This window comes from Triticum urartu, chromosome 2A (assembly GCF_056163025.1).
Source record: "Triticum urartu cultivar PI428250 chromosome 2A, HENAU_Tu73, whole genome shotgun sequence".
NCBI classification, from domain to species: Eukaryota; Viridiplantae; Streptophyta; class Magnoliopsida; order Poales; family Poaceae; genus Triticum; species Triticum urartu.
In genome coordinates, this window is record NC_141874.1 from 59,683,472 (window position 1) to 59,704,888 (window position 21,417).

At 45.5% G+C, this 21,417-nt stretch overlaps 1 protein-coding gene across 1 annotated transcript; it reads right to left on the reverse strand.

Moving 5' to 3' along the window:
- Positions 1-2,734: 2,734 nt before the first annotated feature.
- LOC147983735 (uncharacterized) lies at positions 2,735-6,650 on the reverse strand. The gene is made up of 4 exons (XM_087539587.1): positions 4,951-6,650; positions 4,193-4,362; positions 3,175-3,321; positions 2,735-3,092 (listed from the first exon to the last, which is right to left on the reverse strand). Exons 1-4 carry the CDS (start codon positions 6,011-6,013, stop codon positions 2,940-2,942), a joined length of 1,533 nt encoding a protein of 510 aa, XP_087395713.1. The 5' UTR covers positions 6,014-6,650; the 3' UTR covers positions 2,735-2,939.
- Positions 6,651-21,417: the final 14,767 nt, after the last annotated feature.

Below are 21,417 nucleotides of genomic sequence, written 5' to 3' on the forward strand. Positions count from 1 at the left end.
GCATCTCCAGCCGCGCCCCCAGGAAGGCCTCCCCAGGCGTTTTTTTGCGCCGACGCCAAAAAATCAGCCCAGTCGCGCCCCCAGGAGCCCGATTTTTGCCGGCTTGGGCCGAAAACAGCGCCGGCGGACCCAGGCCGAACCCGGCGCGCTGGGGGCGCCGGGGCGAACTGTTTTGGCGCGAAACAGCCGTGGGCCCGCCGGGTCAGCGACTCTACCCTCTTCTCGCCCCTTCGTCGTCCTCATCGCCTCGTTTCCCGCGGCAAATCAATGCCAAAGCTGCCACGCTGCCGCGCCGGTCAGCCTGCGCCATTGATGCCTCACGGACGGCGCAGTGAAGACCGGATGACGCGCGTCCCTCACCCTCCCTCGCCCGCCACGCGTATTCACGGCGGCTCGCGCACGGGCGGCACCTCGGCCTATATAAGACGCGCCCCAACACACTCGGCGACTCGTACTCTCTCGCCGTCGTTGTTCCTCCCTCTCCTCTCTCTCGCCGTCGTCGTTCCTCCCTCTCCTCTCTCTCGCCGTCTCCAGCACCCATGGCCGAGCGCTTCCCAGGTGATGGCGCGGCGGCGAACGGCTTCGGCCGCCGCCATCTTCACGAGAGCGAGGCTCGCCTCCTTTTTGAGGCCGAGTACCCGGTCCCGCCGGACATGCGGGTACCCGGGGCGTGGAGGATCAGCGCCGGTGGCGTGGAGGATCAGCGCCGGCGGCATGCCGGTGCCCCCGATACCCACCGGCGCGGCGCGGCGTGCGGAGATCGCACACATCCGCTCGTCCCTGCCGCGTGCGGCGAGGGAGGGACCATGGTATGTCCCCGACAGCCCGCTCTGGGAGCCCTACTTCCGCCGCCGTCACGCCAAGCAGCTCGAGGCCACCAACGGCGTCGAGCCCTCCGGCAAGCTCAACGCCGTGGGCCGGCGTCGATGGTGGGGCGTACCCGGGCGCACGTTGGAGGCCGTCCTCGAGTACATCGAGGGCAGCAACACGCCGCGCCTCGAGTACCCCGCTCCCCCGTCCTTCACACGCCGCTGGGGAAGCTCCTGGACCCCGCGGCGCATGGAGACCGGGGGGTCCTCCTCCTCGTCCGGCGGCTCCCCTGCCTCCACCTTCGCCCCGTCAAGCCGGAGCCCCAGGGCGCGCCTGTTAGCGCGCGCACCCGCAGCTCCGGCGTCCGCATCGGCGACAACGCCTCCCCCACTGGCCGCTTCGTCCTCGTCGAGTCCAAGCCGGAGCCCGGCCTCCCCGTGGAGTACGAGGAGATAGCCCGGCGTGGCTTCTCCGACGAGGACGCCCTGCGGTGGGCGCGGGACGACTACCTCCGCGACGAGATGGTCCGGCAGCGCCGGGCCCTGGAGGAGATCGCCGCCCGCAAGCGTGGGCGCGAGGACGAGCACGGCGTCGTGGTCCTCAGCGACGACGACGACGACGCCCCCGGACCGTCCAACCCGCCGCGCCAACTGGGGGAGGGATGCAGCAGGGACGGCGGAGGCGTCGGCGGGGGCGACGACGACGGCGGCGGTGACTACACGCGGTTCTACCGCCTCCTCGGCATGTAGAACCGCGTGGGCGGGCGGCGAGGCGGGCGGCGAGGGAGACGGCGGAGGTAGCCCGCGGTAGTTTTTCCTTTTTTGTAAAGTATATTTAAATTTGAACGAACTCGCCGATGTTTGCGTTAAATTTGAGTCGTGTTTGCGCCGTATTTGACTTTTTTAAAAACCCGTGGGGGGCCGCGACTGGGGGACATCACGCCCCCAGTGCGCGGTTTAGCGCCGGTGCGCCCCCAGGGGGCGATTTTTTGCCCCTCCTGGGGGGCCAACGGCTGGAGATACCCTTATTAAGCAGATTAAAGAAGAGGTGCCTCTTTGGCTTTGGTGGGTGTCAAACATTTGGGTGTTGTAATATCACTAGAGTAGTCCTTCTCTTTTCTTGCCGCCTCGCGACTTTGCCTTAAACTTCTTCATTGATCAATGGAATGGCAAATCTTTTGCCTTGTTTGAAAAAATGGATTTTGTTTTTTGCATGCAAGATGCTTGAGTGCGTTATGCACGTGCATAAATTCATGGGCAAACGACATTCGAGGAGATCGCGCCAAGAAAGAAAAATCAGCTATGAACTGTCTCGCATAACTGGAATTTTTTTTTGCCATGAGCTCCTCGCCCAAACTCCACCAAATTTGGCACGGGCATCACACATTTGACCATCTTACAAAAAATGGAATTTTTTGAATTTTTCTACTATTTTAAACAATTTTACAGTTCACACCCAGGAGCATTTGGACCTGGGCGTAGAATTTGTGTTCTCTATGTGGGGGTTGCAGCACTTCTTTGTCTATTTGGCATGGTAGGACTTTTTACTGCTTTAGTCGGCAGAAAGTTTCAGAAATATTTTGCAGTAATCTTCGTGTATATCGCCATCTATATACTTGCAATAGCATACTTGAAGCGTAACTCGCTGCGTACATGGAAGGAATTGCCCTAGCTTATGATCGGAGCACGAAGCCTTTTGTTATTGAAACTGACTCGCAAGTTGCAGTAAATGATCATGCAGCCAGAGACGGATCGATGGTCAACGGCTGCCATAATGGGTGAAATCAAGAGTCTACTTAAGCAGGATAGAGAGTACTCTGTAGTGCATATGCATCGTTCATGTAATAGTGTAGCACACCGGTTGAGCAATAAAAATCTCATTTATTCGCAAAAAGAAAAATCTTCGTGTATATCAGTTGGCTGCGGTCCACAATACGACACAAAACAGCGAGAAAAACTGGCACAGCAGAGTTGAGTAGCTTGTCACGAAATTTATGTCTCACCTTGAGGAGCACATTACATATTCGAGCACCAACACAACGAAATCACACATCATTACAGAAGAAGGTTGAAGCGAGTTGTTGTTCATGGTCGACACTAACTGACCGGTGTCTTGACCAGCATTTTCGATCAAGTGATGGTCCACCAATCAGGAGGTAGACGGTGCGCAAAGTAGCAGTGACGATCGAGGGCCACCTGGTTTCTGACACGCACGAGGCACCCAGCTTCCTTGCATTTGATGGAATCCACCCACGCGTGTTTGTTTTGGTAATGTAGAGTTTCCTGCGATGGGAAATTGAGGTCAAGTTGTCATCTCCAATTCTTCATGGAGATAAAAATGGAATTGAAAAGTGCTAAGGCTTACATCGCGTTTGAGAAGAATGAGTGTAGCTGCCCCCTCAAAGCAACACAGATGACATGCCTTCTGCTCATCCGTGCAGGTCGATCTTTTGGCACAGAAGTCTCTGTACAAATTCCACTCCTCGACCGGCACCAATATACCACGAACATACTGCACAAACAGAAACTTGTTCACATACTGAAAAATAAGGTTCCCCAAATTCCGTTGACCCCTCAAGAACAAATAATTTTGCTTTAACCCAACCTATCCCTTCCTTCAAAAGTTTAACTCCTCAAATTAGGAGTCCCCAACCCACCTCCCATCCCTCCCCGGCAACGGGGAGAGCAGCACATACACATACAGCACCTACACCTACAGCAAAGCATTATGTGCATGAGAACATGACCGCCGGCCGCCGGCCGCCATCCCCAACTGCAGCGAATCGTTGCAGCCTGTTTCACGCCGTCGAGAACCAGCAGAACGAACAGGAGGAGAACTAATTCAGGCGAAGAAGTGCCCAAACCATGGCATGTTGAGGGCAAATTTTGCCGACTTTCTCCACTCCTTCCTCGCACACCTCCATTGCGCTCGATGAGCATCTATCAAATTGATTTTGCAAATCGTCTATCATAGGCCCTAGCTAGCTACTAGACATCATCTAATGGTCAGAAGTAGTCCTTGGCCGCGTAAATTCATGACCATCTTAAAAGGAAGAAGAAAGAAAAGGGGAAAAGATAGAGAGAGACTTTCATGTAGGGGCTAACTCATTTGATGAGTCAAGTTTAGGGAAGGGCTGGGAGGAAATTTAGAGAATTAAGTTTTGCAAGAAGGGCTGGAGATGCTCTAAATTTGAACCAGTTACAAGCTAAGCCGAATGGGTAACACTAGCATGATTGATGTTTTTTTTCTTAAAAAAACATGCAAATATTGATGAATTTGGTTATCTTTGGTATGAGTGAAACAACATACACGCCTTTATTTGAGAACGGATGATGACTATGGCTGGATTTAAGCCTATCAAAGAAGTGTAATAGTTACTTACATGGACTGGATATGTTACTGGCTCTGCAACCGTCTTCGGGGCCTCAATACCAATGAATTTGAGCGGCGGCTCCTGGTACTTTCTTCCAATGCGCGTGTACATAAAAGCATAATTCCTTTTTGAACTCTGTCTCCTAGGCCTGCTTGTGTCCTGGGAGGGGGATGGAGCATCTACAAATAACTTGTGGTTAGCTACAAAAGAAGCGCCAAGAAAAGAAGTATGAAGAAGTTTACCACATAAGCAAAAAAGCATGACAGGGCAAGTAATTAAAAGAAGAGAGACAAATAGAATAACATAATATGTAACGCTTCCCAATGCAAAATGACTCTACAAAGTAATAAATTAAGATATCAACGTTACCACACCTATGACACTACCCACTATGAAGGAAATAGACTAGTAACATATGCATGCTATATGTTACTAGTCTAAGTTACTCCCAACTATGACTAGGCTAAGAAGAAACGATGATAAGCACATGGACATAAGGAGTTAATTTGTTCAACAATTAAATGTGGGAAGAAACGATACTAAGCGCGTGGACCTATGCAAAATGCCTACCAACCAATGCATGAAGAAGTTTATTTATTAAACAATTAAATATGGAAAGCATGCTACAAAAAATAAGCACCTTATGCATTTGGAAGATTAGTTGCTAAGGTTTTTAGTGCACTTACCAACTCACCTAAGCCCCAATGCATTGTAAAAGGCTTATGCTCATGGAACAATCTCAAGAAAAAAAATGCTAAGGGACATACCTTTCGATTCGAGAGCAGCATAGATATAAGTGAGGAACTCATGCAATTCTGTCTTGACAGCACTGATCCGGGTATCAGGGTCCAGTCCTTCAGTTGATCCAACTGGGACGTCCTCTTCTCCTGGGTCACTTGGATCACTGATGTCTAATGCTCTTTCAATCTCATTGGAAGAATCAACAAGCTTGTCCGTCATGAACAGCAGTTGGGCACGCAGAAGGGCAATAAGCACTGAATTTCTGAAGGTTCTTGTATTCCTGTTCATGGTAATTAGTATGTCCTGTAGTTTCTGCATCCTAATTTCTTCAGGAGCACCATCAATGCTCTGCACCTCTGCTAGTACAAGAAAGACATGGACCCTCCGGCAATAAGAGTGGTTATCAGCAAGGTCTTTGGCCGTAGCCAATACATCCTCCATAGTACACTGGCCGGAGTTGAACTGCGTCAGAGTCTGTGTGCACTCCCTTGGAACGTGTTCTTTGCATATCATTGCTTGGAACATATCAATTTCTCTCAGCACCTCCGCGTGAGCGGACTTGACCCTCATCTTGGGCGTAGAGTTGCCGTGGGGCGGGAGCTCGTAACCAATGTTGTGCTTCAGCGGGTCATCTGCCACTGCGATCTGGATGGCGCTGGCCCGGCCAAGTTCCTGCTCTGCAGACACGAACCATTGACACGCTGCAAAGACTCTGCCGCGAGCAAGTGCTGTTGCAATGCAGCGGGGAGCAAGAGTTGCTGCGGTCTGATAGTGCGTCTTTGCAGCCTTGTAGTGTTTCGCCGCCTCAGCGCTGGCCTCCTTCAGACGACAGTGCACAAGCTCCAGGGCCTGCTCCTCACCACGGCGCTTAAGCTCCATCGCCTGCTCCTGACCACGTCGCACAATGCCCATGGCCTCCGCTCCCAGACTTTGATGGAGCGCCGCCGATAGGTTCAGAGCGACCGTGCTTTGGGGGGCATCTATCCTTGTCAATGACATAGTCAGCCACGGCCGTCGCCATTTTGTTCTCACCACGGTGATAAAGGCCCAATGCTTCGTGGCAAACAACCCGGATTGAGGCGGGGTCATCTCTCTTCAGATTTCTCACGATGGCTTTGAGTCTATCGAGTTGATCTTCTGTGAACCCACTTCTGGCCGCGGACGACGAGGAGCCGCGTTGGACGGGTGGGGAGCGCAGCTTCTCGTCGGTGCCGCCGGTGGCGTCGAGGGCCAGCGTGGAGGAGCGCACGTCGCGGGCAGGGAGCTCTTCACGATCCTGCGTAACGCGGCCGCGTGTCCTCTCTGCTCCGGGGGCCGCCGTGGATGAGCGGCGGGTGGGGAGCTCTTCGGTGTGACCCTGCGGAACGCCGCCGCGCGCCCCCTCTCCTCTCCGCGCCACAGTGGAGGAGGCCTGGACGGAGAGCGGGTTGTCGACGGCGGTGGCCTCCTCCAGTCCCAGGGCAACACCGCCTCGTGTCCCCTCACCTTGCATCGCCGCCGTGGAGGAGGCCAGGTGCCCGGGCAGCTTGGCGGCGGCGGGCTGCGGGGCCTCGTAGCGAGTCCGATCGCTCGATTCGGCCGCCGTGGAGGAGCCGGGATTCACGTCTGACATGCCGGAGGAGGGGTGGGTGCTGGTAGGAGCGGAGAGGCGGCGAGCGGAGAGACGGGTTCGGTCTCGTGGGAGCGGCGGCTTTGGGGGGTTTGGTCGGCAAGGGGAGAAAGATGGAGCGAGTGCCGGGGCAGGTCGATACGGCCCAAGTGAGGATAGGAATAAACTCTGCTGTTTTCAGAAACAACTTACTCTTTTTTTGCAGGTGGAGAAACAACTTACTTAACTTAAATTCATTATTCAAAAATTCCTACCCATGAGAAACACAGATCTGTGGAATGAACCTTGTCTTTTTTTAGAAAAAAAAGGGCTTAAGGCCATATATTAAATAACATGGAAATACTAAAAACAATCTGACATCAGTTTTTTAGGCATGACAAAAAATAAACTGAGACGGATTTATCATGCTTGTCACCTAAACCTGTCATCCTCGAAGAATATAGTTTGTCATGAAAAGCGTTCGTTTGTCATGGTCAAAAATTTGGCATCGGATTTGTAGTAGAGTCCAAATAATATAGGTCGTTACAAACTTACCCATATAGAAAAATAAAATGACATTCCAATTTTGAGGGAGCCGAAGTCTTTTCCCTCATGCATCCATCAACGGCGCACCATGAGCATGGCTACTGCCTTCGGGCTTATGCCTAGGCGGAGCAAACTTTCTTGAAACCAGGAGCTCGAAGAAGCAGCGGCCAGGAAGTTATCGATGTAGACCAAGAGATGTCGTCGGCCACGATCTGCAAAGCAAATTGTCGTCCCGGAGAAGAAAGAAATCGCGAATGGCATGTATAAACTCTAAAGACCAAGACCACAAACGTCGGTCAAATCCAAGCCGATCCACCGAAAACCTAAACTGATCAGATTTCAAAAGACCCGCCGAAGACACAGCTCCACACGTCTTATTTCGGCGACAACACACCAAGAAAAGTAGATAGGACGGGGAAAACATTATCCCTACAGAGGGTTGCCGCCACCATCTTGTCGTCCTAACCAAGACCCTAAGACAACCTAGATCCCTTCACTGCTAAGGATCTTGTCGTGAAGCCCACCTCTCCGATGAACAGGCTAGGCCAGGTCGTTGCCAAAGGTTGCCAACATGTCAGAGCTGAGTCGCCAACCTAAACTAGGCATCGCCACCACCAACACACACGCACGCCAACACACAAAAGCAACCGGCCCTCCCTGTCGCCGTTGGCTTTGTATTGGCTTTGCCCAGCGGCAAGAGGAGAAGATGTGATCTACTCCCTCCGTCTCATAATATAAGACGTTTTTTGATACTAGTGTAGTGTCAAAAAACGTCTTACATTATGAGACGAAGGGAGTAGGTCTCTGGCGATGCGATAGGAGACAACAGAGAAATTCTACTTGTTAAAGTCACCCCTGAAACCACCCGCAGTGTATGAAATGGACATTGGTGTATGATCACAAAATGCTTAATACTTGGCACTCTCCTGGCCTTAACTAGAAAAGGGTATCTATTATTTTTATTTTAATTTTTTGCGCAAAGTAAAAGGTATCTCAAATGTGACTCATGTTTTGGATCAGTCAATTGATCGGCGCCATGTACAATGCAGCCCGCAGCTCTTTTATCTTTATTAGTCTCACGTTGAGCAACATCTTTTGAAACTTATAATGGGAACAAACTTTTTGTTATCCAACAAGAATAAATAAAATCCTAAAATATAGTAGATCACACAGGATCTCGGGTGTCACGCATCTCTATATGAATATAGTATTAAAAAATTACCAGAAAAATTCTAAAATTTCTGAAATTTTAGGTTATCAAACATGGGTGCCCATTGCACACCCCCCCCCCCTTTAGTTTCGTGAGCAATGGATGCCCGCGGTATTTGTGGCAAAGAAAATTTGGTTTGACGTACGATCCATCCAAATATTCCTTTTTATATGCATAGTATTTTTTTAACTTTTTTTACCGAGAATACCACAGGTCCCATTCCTCATGAAACTAACAACACGGGAGTGAAATGAGCACTCTGTTTGGTATCCAAAAATTCCAGAATTTTCAAAAAAGATCTGATACATTTTTTAATCTATATTCATATAGGGTGTGTGGCACACCGGCACCAGAGAGCTGCCAATCTGGTCACCCACTCTTTAGAAAGAAAGGGAAAAAAGATAGCTAGATCACGCACAAACGGAGGGAGGAGGGGCCGTGCGTATCCTTCTTTCCAATCTCCAGTTGAACCTGCCCTTTCCATTAATTACCTGTAGACAACATCATTCCGAGTGTCAGACTGGCTTCTCTTTCTGCATCTCCGTCGCTCCCATGACAGCTGCGCCAGCCAGCGTGACGAGCGGGCTGCCGTACCCTCTCTGCACGGTACCTACGGTGCGACTAGGCGGTCCAAAGAACCGGTCGTGCAGCAGGGGGAGAGGTCACGAGTGGGTCGCTGGGAGGAGAAGGTGCCGAGGGCCCCGGAGGCAAGGGACTCGAAGAGAGGTCGGAGGCAAACTGCTCTGCGCCGCCGGGGGAGAGAAGATGATGGTTCATGGGAGAGAGAGGTGGGTACAGGTGGGCCTTTTAGTTCGGTTTGTTTTGAAAAAATAGTAGACGAAAAAACAGGGAAAAAATAAAACCGTCGACGTGGCACATTTAGCCGGCACCAAAACTGAGGAAAACACTATATAGGGAAAAATAATAATTTATTGCTAGATGAGATAATGTTTGTCACAACTCGAAACTTGAAGGTAAAAAGTGAAATTAACTCAAAATAAAATTCTATGAGAGCTAGACCAGAATCTTCGAAACTGTTCATGTTTTGTGGGTTCAAGGTTAGAGCATCTAGAGCCGCACGACCCAAACCCGCCTCAAACGTCCGAGCGGACGGCTCGGTCACTGATCGGTCATGAAAATGCGACCCTGACGGGCACGTACGCGGCATGGATCCGAACACCCACGGACCTCTCCTGTTTGCGTCCAATTTGCAAGAATTCAGATATGTAGACACGTTCATGGGCAAATACAGTCCAGAATTGGATAGCAAATATGCCCAGATTATTTGGTTCCAGCGTTTGCAGAAGTTTCAAAGGACGATATTGGAGATGCCCTTATTGCACTTTACATTAATATAAGGTGTCCCCTCTACACGCAACATCATTTCATTTCAATGTCAAACTAGACTAGAGAATAACACGCGCTTTGCCGCTCTGTTTTTCCGTTTTGGAATTAATTCTATTTTTTCTCAAAGTTTATTATGGCTAATCACATTCCATGCGTACCACACAGGCGGGAAAGTAAATGCGGACCCCCGTAGGCATATTGGGCTGGCCATGTAGGCCGCTCCTTCCTGTTTTGGGACGGGTTTAATTTGATTTTTTATTTTATTTTTTTCTCTATTTTTATTGTTGTTTTTATATATGTTTTTCTACATTCATGCATGTTGTAAAATTTATGAATATTTTTTAAAAATTCTGGAACATAATTTAAGTTCTTAAACATTTTTCAAATCTAGAACTTTTTCTTCAAAACGGTGAACTTTTTTCCTAAATTCAGTGAATTTTTTTTATATTCATGGATTCTTTAAATCTGTTAATTCATGACCATTCAAAAAAATGTGAGCAATTATGAAACACGTGAACCATTTTTAGTATTCATGAATTTATTTTTCATATTCATGGAGGATTTTAAATTTACACACATTGCTTAAATTCAAGATGTTTTTTGAAAATTTGTGACCAATTTTTGGAAATACACAAAAAATGAAAATTCCTGAATTTGTTTTTGAAAAGTGTCTAAATGGAACGTCGATTTCGGTATTATCATGTTTCGTGAATGTCGGTTTCGGTATTACCCATGACCCCATTAAACCCTTATAGGTGGGGTCCACTTCTAGGAAACAACATTGAAGCACTCCTAGGCCTCTATTCCTAGGGAGCTTAGTGATTTTTTTTCTTTTTAAGAATATTTTTGAAAATTCAGGAACATAATTTATGTTCTTAAACACTTTTCCAAATTCTAAAATGTTTTCTTCAAAATCATGAGCATGTTTTAAAAATCTATGAATATTTTTTCATATTCATGAACTTTTAAAATTTATAAATATTTTTGAATCTATGAATTCATAAATATATTAATAAAGCATGAACAACTATGAACACTGTGAACATTTTTTTAGAATTCATGAATATATTTTTCATATTCGTGAAGGACTTTTAAATTTAAGAATATTGTTTAAAAATTCAAGAATATTTTTTGAAATTTGTGAAATTTTTTGGAAATGCAAAAAAGAAAATTTGTTAATTTTTTTTTTGAAAAGTGTCTAAATGAAATGTGAGTTATGATATCGTCACGTTGGACCCATGACCCTATCAGACCCTTATAGGCGGGGTCCACTTCCAGGAAAATTCTTTGAATCTCAGGCCTCTATTCTCAGGGAGCTTAGTAATTGTAAGGATTTTAGCCCCCAGATCACGGGAGATCCCTTCCCTGTATCGCTTCCATTCTCTCCCGCATCCTCCGTTTGCTGTCACGCTATATATGGTATAGTACTAGATCAGTAATGGTGCGTGTTGCTGTGCTCATCTATTTATTCCATAGAATAATAGGATTCTTTTTTTATGCAAGTTGCATTAAATATCCAATTGAGTTGTGAGAAAATTAAGAAAAGTAAGAAACTTAACTTTCTAGATATAAAAACAAAGAACCAATATTTGCAATTCATAGGAGCATCTAATTCACGTGTTTTTGTGATCATTCATAATGACAAAACGATGACACAAATATCTGTGAAGATCTGTAGGGTACAAGTAATTGAGAAATTTTGGAAAATAGTATTATTGATAGTAGCATGGAACATCATATATAAACTGGGAACATGCAATTGATAATGACATGAAAAAACAAAAAACGGTGTACACCAAGCAACTACTTTTCTCATTATCTGCAAAGAGCATAGCATAGGTAAGAAATCAAAACATAACGATGTACTATAGATACCACTCCAGTTTTGGCTATTCAGAAAAATGCCACTGCAATTTCTAAACTAAGAAAAATGCCACTCCAATTCTCACGTACGTTTATACTCCCTCCATTCCAAATTACTCTACATCCATTTTTGCGACGAGTAATTTGGAACGGAGGGAGTAGATGCCACTCCAGCTATTTGAGGATCATTTCTTGACAAAAATTTGTCTCGTATATGTTCGTATTTTCCTTCTGGACGAAAATGCCCTTGGCCCCAAAATTCTCAAAGTCAGAGCCCCAGACAAGTAGTCATCGGTACCTGGACGTGGAGTATATCCTCCCGAGCTCAAATGCACCCTGGTAAACAGTAAAATTAAAAAATAGTAAAAGTTTTAAAAATTCTGAATTTTTTGTTGGTAAACTTTCACAAATGTTTTGTATGCATTAGAACAGGACTTCATCGGTATAAAAAGCCACTTTGAAGGACGGGTGCACTGGAGCGCTATATTTTGAATAGTGCCAAAATGCTTTTTTGAAGTTTCAAAAGAATTTGAAAACAAATCAACACGTTTATATGGATGTACATTACACATGTGCAAATTTTGATGCTGAAATAAGTAACCATGTGAGTTACACAAAAAAGACAAAATCATGATTTTGGAAAGATGAACTATGCATGCATTATTCACTATTTGCAAATCACCATTTTATCATTTTTGTATAGCTCACATGTTTACTTATTTCATCACCAAACTTTACATATGTGTAATATACATCCATATGATCACGTAGAATATTTTCGGATTTTTTAAACACTAAATGTGATTTGTAAAATAAGGTCCTCCGATACATCCAGGCTTCAAAAATCCACTCTTCGTCGGTACCTCTTCTCCTCCTGTTCTCTCGATCCCCTCCTCTGTCGCCAAGAACAGGGCGCCGCCGCCGCAGCCCTTCCCACCGCCGCCACCGCAGCCGCAGCCCTTCCCACCGCCGCCGCTCCGCAGCCCTACATCTGCCGCCCCACAGTCCCATACCACCGCCGGCGCCGCCCCCCTTCTCTCCACCTTCCCACCCTGCCCTAGCCGACCCAAACCCCACATCCTCGTCGCGTGCTCCAGCAGCCACCGCCGCCCCGCAGCCCTAGCTGTCTCTGTGCTGCTCATCGCCGCCTCCCTCTCTCCCCCGTTCCTCCCCGCAGCTAGCAGTGCCGTTCGCCTCGCGCCCTTGCCTCATCCTTCCGTCGCTTGCTCCCCACAGCAGCGCCGTCGTAGCTCTTCAGGCAACCAGCTCGTGCAACACCAGCATAGCCCTGAGAGATGTAGCTGGGTGGAGCTCCTCTTCGTTTGCTTCTTGGGGCAATAGCAAGGGCAGCGTTGGTGGCAGCAACATCGAAGAAGGCGACACCTGAAGAATGCAGAAAACATGATGTGTGGAATTCAGCAAAGAAATGCTGAGATTTTGTTTGATGTATAGTAGGCAGATTGGAAACATTATAGTTGTAGATGTAACTGTTTTTTTTTTGGGTGCTCCTTTGTGTGCATTGCTTCTGGTGGTTGTGCTAAAAGTGTAAACTTCTTCTCTGTCTATCATGGATGGAAAGGTGCATGAAGCTTGTGAATGTATTGATGTAAATGTACTGATGCATGAACTGGAGCTTGTGTTTGAGCCAAGACTGTGAATGGAGCAAAGTGAATTTTACAACTTAATTCGAGTGTACAAATGAATGGAGCAAAGTAAACTGTGAATATACTATGCATTGTTTGAAGATGAACAGATGCATGAAGTTAGTGGAAAATTTTGACATGACCTTATCCAAAATACAGATAATTTGCATCAGATTACAAGTGATAATATTCTGCATAATAGTAGATGAACCAAAATAGTCTTAAAACTCCAGATTACTAAAGCAAAGGGGGCATATGGTCTTGCATGAGATAAAGCTCCCGTTTGAGCATCACATGCACGCACACGCACGCACACATGCACACGCACACGCACAAATTCGAGCTCCAGTTTGAGCTAACACACACACAAACAGCTACCCCAAAACACCAGTTCAAGTAACTGTTTGAGCTACCACACACACACACGCATGGCCCAGAACAGATTACAAGTAAGCATATTCATCCCCCAAGCCAATGAAGCAGATTTCTCTTGGTTCCTAGAGTTGGCTTGAGAACAGCATCACTAGTAGATGGTGTAACAAGCAGTTTTTTGCTCTACTTCCCTGCAGGTTTCTTTCCAGTACCTTCACTTTGGTTGCCTTTCCCCTTCTCTTCAGCTGACTTCTTGACTGGAGTCTTCCTTATGACTGGCTCTTTCTTCTGTGGCGTCTTCTTCTTGACCGTCTTCTTCTTCTTGACCGGAGTCGTCTTCTTGACCGGCGTTTTCTTCTTCTTGACTGGAGTCTTCTTCTTGACCGGCATCTTCTTCACCGGAGTGTTATTCTTGATCTTCACAGGACACAGGAGTCATCTGCCTGCAGATACAATTTGAGCATGTGCAAGAACTAAGTATTGTGTGTTCAGAAATATACAATAATTAAAGTCAGCATGATACCTTTCATAATTTGCTATAGGTCCATCATCTTCCACAGTTTCCTCTTCGGTTGTAGTAGCATCTCTCTTTCTGCATGATAGTAAAAGATGAAAAGATTTAGCAACATTAACCAAATTGACAATAAAAGTTAGGGGAGTAAAATGACACCTTTTAGTAGGAGTGTGCTCCTCTGGTGGTGGTTCTGCAATAACTTCAGGAGGGAGATTGCTAGTTTTCTGAAAGCGACCATTTCGTCCACGTTTCTTGCATTTCAACACTTTCCTGCATGGGACTTCATGGAAACCTCTAATTCTTTGAACCCTAGGCCTCCCAGGTGGCATTTCCTCTTGTACAGGTGGGTAAACCGGGAAGCCAATATCAACTTGTTCCCACTGTGTCAATGCATGAATGCAAGGGTTCCCTGAAACTTGATATACCCGACATGAGCATGTTCTCTGCTGTAGATCAACTGTGTGCCTTTGGTCATACGCTTTGACATCATATAGTGTAATCTCTGCCTCATGTTCAGTATCCCATGCCACTTTATGCAGCCCAATAGTTTTGTAAGTGCATTGAGCCTTTTGAGGACCGCAGGCAAGATTATGCCGGCCAAATACCTACCAACATGCCTCCTCACATTGAACTTCAACATTATTAGCTCTCTGATTCTATCTAGTAGCTCACACACATTGAGTCCTTTCAAGTCATTGATTTGCTTGTTAAAGCTTTCAGAAATGTTGTTTGTGATAATCAAACTTGCTATCCACACCAAAGCCGCATCTATACCAAATCCTATTATGGTGTTTCTCCAGAAACTCAAATAGTGTTTGGATCTGCCTCAAATATCTTTTCCATGTGCCATCTAAACTTGCGCTCTGTGAATCCCCTAGCAGCTAGGTACAAATGATCTGCATACACTTTACCATGGAATTTTTTCATAAAATTTTGGTCTAAATGCCTCATACACTCCCTATATTCGCACTCGGCCACTCAGGGAATACTTTGTCAACAGCATTTTCTAGTCCCTTGCAGGCATCACTGGAAATTACTAGCCCTGGTGGGCATCCTACAGCCCTGAGCAGCTGCTGCATAAACCATAACCAATTTTCCGTAGTTTCTGAATCAAATACAGCATACGCTACATAGTACAACCAGTTATGTCCATCTACTGCAGTCGCTGATGCTAATTGACCAACATATTTTCCATTCAGTGCTGTTGCATCTACTCCTATGTATGGTCGACATCCAGCTAAGAAACCATCTATGCAGGGCTTGAATGCTACAAAGACTCTGTTGAAATAGTACTACTTATCTTTTCCCTTGACCAAGTCAATTTCAACTATACTACCAGGGCATCTCTTCTCCAATTAAACAACAACTGAAAACTGTCCTCATATTTACCATGCATTTGTTCTAGAGCTATCTTCATACCTGCCCAAGCCTTGGAACATTTCAGCTTGAAGTTGAACTCACCCTCTAACTTAGTTCTAGCTGCTTTTGCTCCCTCTCCTGGGTTTTTCTTCCCCCAGTCTGCAAGCTTCTCTGCAACCCAACCTTGTGTTGCCATTTTGCTGTCTACAAGCTTTGTAGTAGGGCAATTGTGCTCAAAGGGGATCTTCTTTATCTGCGCAAAGATGGCATGGTTAGTTTACCAAACAAAAACAAGATACATCTAGGGTATAAGAGCCATAAGAGAAAGGTGAGAAAATGCACAAATATTTACAGCATAAGCAAAGCATACCATGACAACTTGTTGATCACGCAACCTTGACGCACGAATGCGCCAAGGGCAACTAGGATATGCGCAATTAGCCATGAATCTAGTACGGTCAGTCCTCACGTTAGCAAACTCAAAGTCTTCTATCACAGCATGATGTTTTATTGCTTTTCTAAAGGTTACAATGTCAGGAAAAAGAGTCACATTGTACTGAAGAGGCATGTCAGTAACCTCATCCTCTTCCTCTGTTGGATGAGATGCTTAACATCAGAGTCATCCATGCCGTCTTCGGATTCCTCATCAGGTATCGGAGCCGGTGGTTGCACAATGAGAGGTTCAGGAATGCTAAGACCAACTAAGTGTTCATCATCAACTAAAACATACTCCTCCTTGTTATCAAACGGAACAGCTGAACGATTCTGAGGTTGTTGTTGGTCAGCATGTGCCACATTGGGTTCGCTTGTACTACCAACCTCTGATGTGACACTCTCAGCTATAGGTGGAGATACTGGACAATTTTGAGTGTCAGTTTGGTGGTCAGCTTGCGCATCGTTCGGCTGGATTGTATTTTGACAATTTTGAGTGCCCATAACCAAAGGATTATCAGCATGCACAACAACACAATGCCCATGACCAAAATTAACACCAGGACCAAAATCTGCAGTTTTTTCTGCACCATTGGATACACTAGATCCATTTACATCCACCACTACCACACTAAGTGGCACTTTCTTCTCAGCTGCATACATATCAAACATCACTTAATGCTGGTCATCATGCAATATCCTAACATATTGGCCCAATACTTTGTCCAAATACCAAACATCCACCAATTGATTATTGCCAACATTCAACTCTATAGCTAGCTGACCTGTTAGCACATCTACACTGAATTTTGCAGACCATGTCATAGTTCTTCCTTTCACATAATTCTTCCTACCATCATGACTTGTGCAGAAAAATGCCTCCACAACAATTTGTAAAGTAAATTCATTACTCCCATTGCACCTACCATAATTCAGTCACTCCCATATCAACAATCAGAGAAAAACTAAACACATGGGCCACGAATTGGTGAAACTTGAGCAAGCTGCACAAGCTTGCTGCTGCGGCTGCGGGGCGCGGGGGCGGCTAGAGCGTGGATGGGGCTGTGGGTTGCCGGTGGCGCCCTTAGCTAGGCTAGGGTTCTTGGCCAAGAGGAGAACGGGATGAGCGGGATGAATTGACAGTTTTCCTCGTTTCTTTTCAATATGGTTTGGGGCAGGGGCAATTTTGTCCAGAGGAAATATGAGATGAAAATGTAATAGTTTCTTTTGACAAGAAACGAGCTCAAGTGGCTGCAGTGGCATCTACAGATGTATACTATAATTGGAGTGGCGTTTCTCTTAGTTTAGAAATTGCAGTGGCATTTTTCTGAATGGCCAGAATTGGAGTGGCATTTATCTAAGTAACCGATAAATAGGTGATGAGGCGCCCTAGGTGCATAAATAGGTAAGACAGTGGAGAATCAAATGGTTTTGTATCTCCAGTGGCATCAACTATCATCCTGTACAACACAACTAAGTTGTCAGTATATTATTAAAGGCAAACCAAATGGAAGTATGATTGTATCTAGATCAAGCAAGGTGGAAAATAGAAGAATCACCAAGGTCAAGAGAAAATGCGGATGAGTAGACCCGTCTCACATACAAGTAGAAGCCTACTGAGTGATGTCAATGAATACGCAAGTAGAAGACTCGCAGCAACCAACATCATTACCCCAATTATCTAAATACTTTACATGCCATTCAAGTTCGAAGTTATATGGTAATTGGATGAAACAAGATGGCCATATGTAGCTTCCCTCAATTATCTACAATTCTTAAAATGGTCTACAGGTACAATCTAAATATGAATCAGGAGTTCTTTTAATTACAGAAATTCCTACAAAATTGTCACCAGTTCATCCCCCAAATAGGTTCAGACTTCGGTCATATTTTCATGTCGCATTCAATTTCAGTGAAGAGCAAACTATTGGAGTACAATTCCACATTTCTACATGCGAAGTAGGCTTGCATGGTAGTAAACTGCAGTTTGAAATAAGAATTTCTGCTACCATAGCTCATAGTTGTAGCTTCTTTCAGTTAGAGAATCTGTAGAAACACTGAGAAAGTGACATACAATTTAACAAAAACCTTCAGTTTTGATAAGAGAGTCTCCCATGTTCTCCAAGTCACAAGTCAAATCGAGGTTGACGCAGTTATTGAATGGGATAAGTATATTTTTCGTCCTCGAACTCTTCTGAGAGTTTAGAAATCATCCCTCAACTCAAAACCGGGTAGTTTTCGTTCCTCAACTATCAAAACCGGATAGTTTTCGTCCCTCATGCCGTTTTGGGCAGTTTTCGTCCGTCATGAACAGTAAATTCAAAAAAATAGCAGAAAAAATTAAAAAAACTGAAAAATTGTGGGATCAAAGTTCCTCGGGTGCACAAGGTGCGTAAATTTTTTCATATTGTTTGGACATTCCAGGTGCTCATGAGAAAGAAAAATTGTAAATATGTACGTCTGTGAACAGTAAATTAAACAATAGCAAAAAAATATGAAATTTTTTGGCATCAAAGATGCATGGGTGTGCAAGGTCCGTGCATATTTTCGTGCTCAAATGACATAGGAGGAGCTCTAGCAAAAAAAAAAAAAATAGTGCAGTTTTTCAAAGTTTCTTTCCCAGCCAATTTTTTTTTGCCACGAGCTCCCACAATGTCCAAACACAATGAAATTTTGCAGACACATTGAGCACCCGAGCATCTTGTATGTCAACATTTTTCATATTTTTTTTAATTTGTTTTCTATTTTTTTCCGAATTTACTGTTCACCGGCGTACATATTTATGGTTCTTCCGTTGTCACGAGCTCCTTGAATGTTTAAATAGAAAAAAATTACGCACCTTGTGCACCCGAGGAACTTTGATCCCACAAATTTCCAGATGTTTTCGACATTTTTGCTAATTTTTTTTAAATTTACTGTTCATCGTTTTACTGTTCATGCGGATGAAAACCGCCCGAAGCGGCATGAGGGACGAAAACTATCCGGTTTTGATAGTTGAGGGACGAAAACTATCCGGTTTTGAGTTGAGGGACGATTTCTAAACTCCCGGAAAAGTTCGAGGACGAAAAATATACTTATCCCTTATTGAATTAAGCCACTTAAATGATTTCTCGGTCAGCCTGTAAAGTAGTGTTCAAGCTGGTTTATTTCCTTTTACTCTGTTTTTGGCCATCAGTCATCGTACCCCTGAACCAGTATATGCTGCTCTTTCTTCTTGTATTAATGATATCTTCTGCATGGTTGACAAAAGATATTGGAGGTTAGGATTCTATCAATGAACTGGATCTTCACAATACATCTTCGAGTCTCTTCTCATTTGTTCCTTTTTAGCGCATTCCTGCTCAGAAACAATAAGAGGTGAAGACATAGAGTTAAGTTTGGTTTATAATCGTAGAAGTTGTTCTTCGTTATCCCTGAAGGTTACTTAATAGAAAAGCAATAGTAGTATAAATGAGTCATAGGGTTTAACAGCATGACAAAAGAATCCTGAAAATAAGCACCTTAACTTTGCTTTTCGTGAATCCACATATATGAGATCATTTTGGAAGAATTCCTTCAGTGCAAGAGACTCGCAACATAATTACATAATAGTGATAATAGTTATTGTAACCAATTATATATGTTAACAAGGTGAACCAGTGGAGTACTGATTCGATGATCGATTTTTTTCTGAAAGTTATCAAGGGCATATTTTCTTTAAAAATTACATGGTTGCACTGTTCGCGTGATCAAAATGTGAAAAAAATCAACTGTGATTTCTCCTCTCTCATCAACTCTACTTTCTTTCTGATTTTTATACATCAAAGGATAACACAACTCAGAGATTTTTTTTAAAGAAACGCAAGGGAGAAACAGAGAAAGACCTCCTTCTGTATAGGCAGAGGCGTAGCCAGGTTAGGAGCACGCCCCGGGCTAACAGCCTAGCTACAGTAGTAAATAGTGTCAAACAGTGTTTTAATCCCTATAGTGAACGAACAAATTAGCAGCCACGCCCCAGGCCATGGCCCTGTAGCCTGGGGCCTGGCTACGCCCCTGTGTATAGGTGAAATCCGTTTATCCCAACCGGGCAGCGCGCGGGTCTCATCTCCTTCCTTCACACGCGCGAAGCTGCTCCGTTGTGAAGTCTTGTCACGCCTCACACGGTCGGTCCGGGCAATGTTGTGTGCTCAAGTTATCCTTTTTTTTCTTCTGTTCTCACATGACTCGTCCCAATCCCAAAGAGAATGGGCAGCAAATCTTTTGCTTCGTTTGCAGACATATCACACGCACCACAGTTGCACTGGATGTCTGCAGAAAATCTTCCTGCATACACACATGCCTACGAGCGCCATATATACTACACGCAAAAAAGATACACAGTAGAGAGCAAGAAGGAAATGCGAGGCACGCCCCTGCAGCGTGGATGGACTTGAGCAGATGCCTTTGAGGCGAAGGTAGCTGAATTGCCCGAGGATCATGTGCCATGGCCAGTCTTTTGGCCTGCCGCGGGGTGAAGAGGAGCAGAGGCACGTAGTTCCCATTCCTTTTATCCATGCATGTAGACGTAGGAGAACACGGAGAGAACAGCAGCGGCGTTTTTTGGTTGCACACTTTCATCTTTCCTCTCCTCTGGCCGGAAGACCAATAGCACCGGCGCACGCAACAACGCAATGTCTTCCTCCTTTTGACCCGGACGACATCGTAGCACTGCACGCTCGGGTCAATCACGATGTGGTGTCAAGGTAATGTCTCGTGCTCTTTCACATTTGTACGCTCGGCGAAGCATTCCTTTTCTTTTGTTGCGCATATGACTCGTCTGTCTCTCTTCCCACAGACAACTCGATCAGCAGCAAATCCTTTGCCCCTGCAACTTGTTTTCGATAGTCCCTACTCCCTAGGTAGAGGGTAGACCGGTGGCACCTCGGACACGACCTTGCACACACATCATGTACCACTATCACTGTTGGCCGCACAATCCACGGGCATGGGCGGCGCCTACATCCACATGCATACAAGCGCATACAGATACCCAGTTGCTTGAAGCAACCAGCTAGCAGGCATGGACACATGGCTACCAGCACGAGATTGGCTATAGGCTACGGCCAGAGTCTTGATCAATCAGGTGCAAAAACGGAAAAGCCAGTAAATGTGACGCATGCAGCTATCGCTAGACCCGCGGTAGACGGCTGGACGCTCCCGAGAGAGAGCCGAGAGTAGACTGAGGATCATGTGCCATTGGCCAGCCTTTCGTCCGGCCATGACGTTTGGATGGCGGGGCCATATTCAGGCACCGGAACTGCTCCCCACCTCACCATTGTCTCTGTTCTCACAAGTTGATGTCTCGTGAGTCTTCACTTCGTCACCGACCCGTCTGTGTACAACGCTCCCACCCATGTCTCACGAGAAGCATTGCTACCACTCTATATTAGTCAACCAGTACGCTGCATGGATATCTCGTGTATTACATGCTCCCAAGCTGATCTCCTACATTTTAAATAGTCAATTTAAACGTTTAACAAATGTTTTTATTGTTTGTGGATTTTTATAAAGGATGTGTCTACAATCCTAAAAATCATATCCGAATTTGGATTACACGTCAAGAAAAAAAGAGAGAGACAAATCCATATGTTAGTAGTGTCT

Coding starts and splice junctions, on each gene's coding strand:
- LOC147983735 (XM_087539587.1), bottom strand. CDS start 6,013: ATGACCCCGCCTCAATCCGGGTTGTTTGCCACGAAGCATTGGGCCTTT. Junction 4,363..4,950: donor TGCTGCTCTCGAATCGAAAG/GTATGTCCCTTA, acceptor AGTTATTTGTAG/ATGCTCCATCCCCCTCCCAG. Junction 3,322..4,192: donor CAGTAACATATCCAGTCCAT/GTAAGTAACTAT, acceptor CTGTTTGTGCAG/TATGTTCGTGGTATATTGGT.